We start from the raw sequence: 2,388 nt of genomic DNA on the forward strand, positions 1-2,388 counted from the left end.
ACTCAGCGTTCTAACAGGAAGACCTCCTCTCTAGCAAACGGTCTATGTTCACCCTTCAGCACAGGGCATGATGGGAAGCCAGAGGTGGATGGGCGATCTGAAAAAGTAGCTGGGGACTCAGAAGGTGTAAATGACAGAGTGGATGTAGAGGATGCACCACCGGATGGATGGCCTCTACGCAGAGTCATATCCATCGAGGAGGATCACCTCCCACACCTGCTGCAAGGAGACCCTCACCTTCTCCTCCATCAGCTAAGTGAAGAAGAAGAAGAGTGGGGCAAAGAAGAAGGTCAGGTCAGTCTGACCAAGTCAAGCTCCCTGTACCCGTCCAATGCATCCCTGGCCTCTGCTGACTCTCCACCACCAGTTAGAGTGAAGAAGCCGTCTAAGAAGAAATGGATCAGAGGAAACATGCCCTCATCTGCACGGGGTCAGCCAGTCGGAAAGGAGACCCTCCAGCAGGCAAGTGAACCCTCAAAGATGTTGATTACCATAACAGAAGTGATTAACATATAGAAATCTTAAAGATACAGTAACAAAAAGTTATTTAATTCAAGAGAGAGAGTTTAAAATGGATATTTCTAGCATAAGAGACCATTAATATTGACCAGGGATGCCCAAACATGTTCCTGAAGGGCCAATGTCCTGCAGAGTTTAGCTCCAACCCTAATTAAACACACCTGAACCAGATTATCAAGGTCTTACTAGGCATAGAAACTTCCAGTCAGGTGTGTTGAGGCAAGTTGGAGCTAAACTCTGCAGGACACCGGCCCTCCAGGACCGAGTTTTAAAGCATTCAAACACAAGACATGGAAAAACTCAACTGAGAGTTTGCGCGCCGAGTTCGGTGCGCACACGGAGAGCCGCGCAAACACCAAACCGAGCTCTTCTTCGCTTCCTCCCGTGCCTGAACGAACAAATACACCTCGCCAGTTTAAACATACAAGCACAAAAAGACATGAAAAGCTTAATTCAGCACCCGCGCGCTTATCTGTGCGTACAGTGTGCATGCAGAGCAAGCGGCAACCTCCCGCTCTCTCTCGTGAAGCCAACAAGGAAGTGACTTGAACTGTAATTCATCAACTGGCCGCTAGAGGCTGGCTGCAAAAGGGAGTCAATCCCATAGACTCCCCATGTTAAAATGCCCAACTTTACAGCAGAAAAAAACATGTTTACAGCCTGGTTCAAAAAATTATTTTGGTCTATATAGCTAATTTTGCCCTTGATGAAAAATGTTTCAGGAATATTGTTTTGCTACATGACGACAAGTAGATGACAATTTTTATTTTGGGTGAACTGGAGGAAATGCTGAAGTTGCACAAATGTACCATGGGCAGTCTCCCTCTTTCTTATGTTTATAAAGTCTTTTTTAACTGCTTCCGTTCAACAATGAATATATAATTTTGTTTGCCTGATTGTCAGTTTCATAAAATGTTATTAATTCCCTAATTTTTTACAGATCCTAAATCATGAAGAGTTTTGTGTAGTTTCAGATTGAGTTAGTTGTTTTGGCTGTGCTCACTCAGCGGCGCTCTGCTGACCTGTTTCCACAGGAAGATCTGTGTGCACTGTAAGTGTGTGCGGGAAGAGCATGTGGTGCGCTCTGTGCCCGGACAGCTGGAGAGAATGATGTTGAAGCTGGTGTCTGACTTCCAGAGGCACTCCATATCCGACGACGACTCGGGCTGCGCCTCGGAAGAATATGCCTGGGTGCCGCCCGGGATCAAGCCTGAACAGGTGAGCAGGCAACATTCAGGAGAATCTATACATACAGTTGCGTTTAAGTAAAGGGTTCAGTGATTGGAGAGTTTGCTCTGAATCAGCCAATCACAGCCTCTCTTGCACTTAGTCAAACAGAGTGGCTGTTCTTTTCCATTCAGTGAGACATAATGGTGATTCAAACGTCAAGCTTCACTAAGAACAAAACAGCATCATCTCAGTTGCCTCGTGTAGTTTTGACATTTAGCATTGTTTTTTCCACATTTTATTTCATTCTGCCCAATAACCACCCACTAGCACAGGAAGAGATTGTACTCCCATGAAAAGCGACCAGTCTCAGTTTGTGATTAGTTTTCTAGGTCAATCTAAAATTGGATTATAAGTGTGTCCATGGTGCTCTTTTTTATTGCCTTTTTTCCCTATCACATATTTTAGTAATCATCCTAAATTAGATATCATTCGAAAGCTGAAACACTCAAAGCAGTTTTGAAAGCAGACGTTTTTAAATCTGTTTAGCAGGCTCCTCCCCCTAGTGGGCGGTGTCGAGTGTCATATTACAACATTTACTACACTATTTTATAATCAAAACTTTCTAATCTTGACAAAACATCATTGGAAAGGTTTGAGATTTAAAGGCACAATATGTAAGATTTTTTTATTAAAATATCC

At 43.8% G+C, this 2,388-nt stretch overlaps 1 protein-coding gene across 3 annotated transcripts in view; it reads left to right on the forward strand.

Moving 5' to 3' along the window:
* LOC107752556 (prickle-like protein 3) overlaps positions 1-2,388 on the forward strand; it is a 48,850-nt gene that overhangs the window by 32,060 nt on the left and 14,402 nt on the right. For all 3 annotated transcript variants that reach the window (XM_016568560.1, XM_016568561.1, XM_016568562.1), the window contains exon 3: positions 1,554-1,737. In XM_016568560.1, the coding sequence (XP_016424046.1) occupies positions 1,554-1,737 (184 nt within the window). The remainder of the gene's footprint in view (positions 1-1,553; positions 1,738-2,388) is intronic.

The sequence above is a fragment of the Sinocyclocheilus rhinocerous genome, unplaced genomic scaffold (genome assembly GCF_001515625.1).
Source record: "Sinocyclocheilus rhinocerous isolate Xijiao unplaced genomic scaffold, SAMN03320098_v1.1 scaffold1102, whole genome shotgun sequence".
Classification (NCBI taxonomy): Eukaryota; Metazoa; Chordata; class Actinopteri; order Cypriniformes; family Cyprinidae; genus Sinocyclocheilus; species Sinocyclocheilus rhinocerous.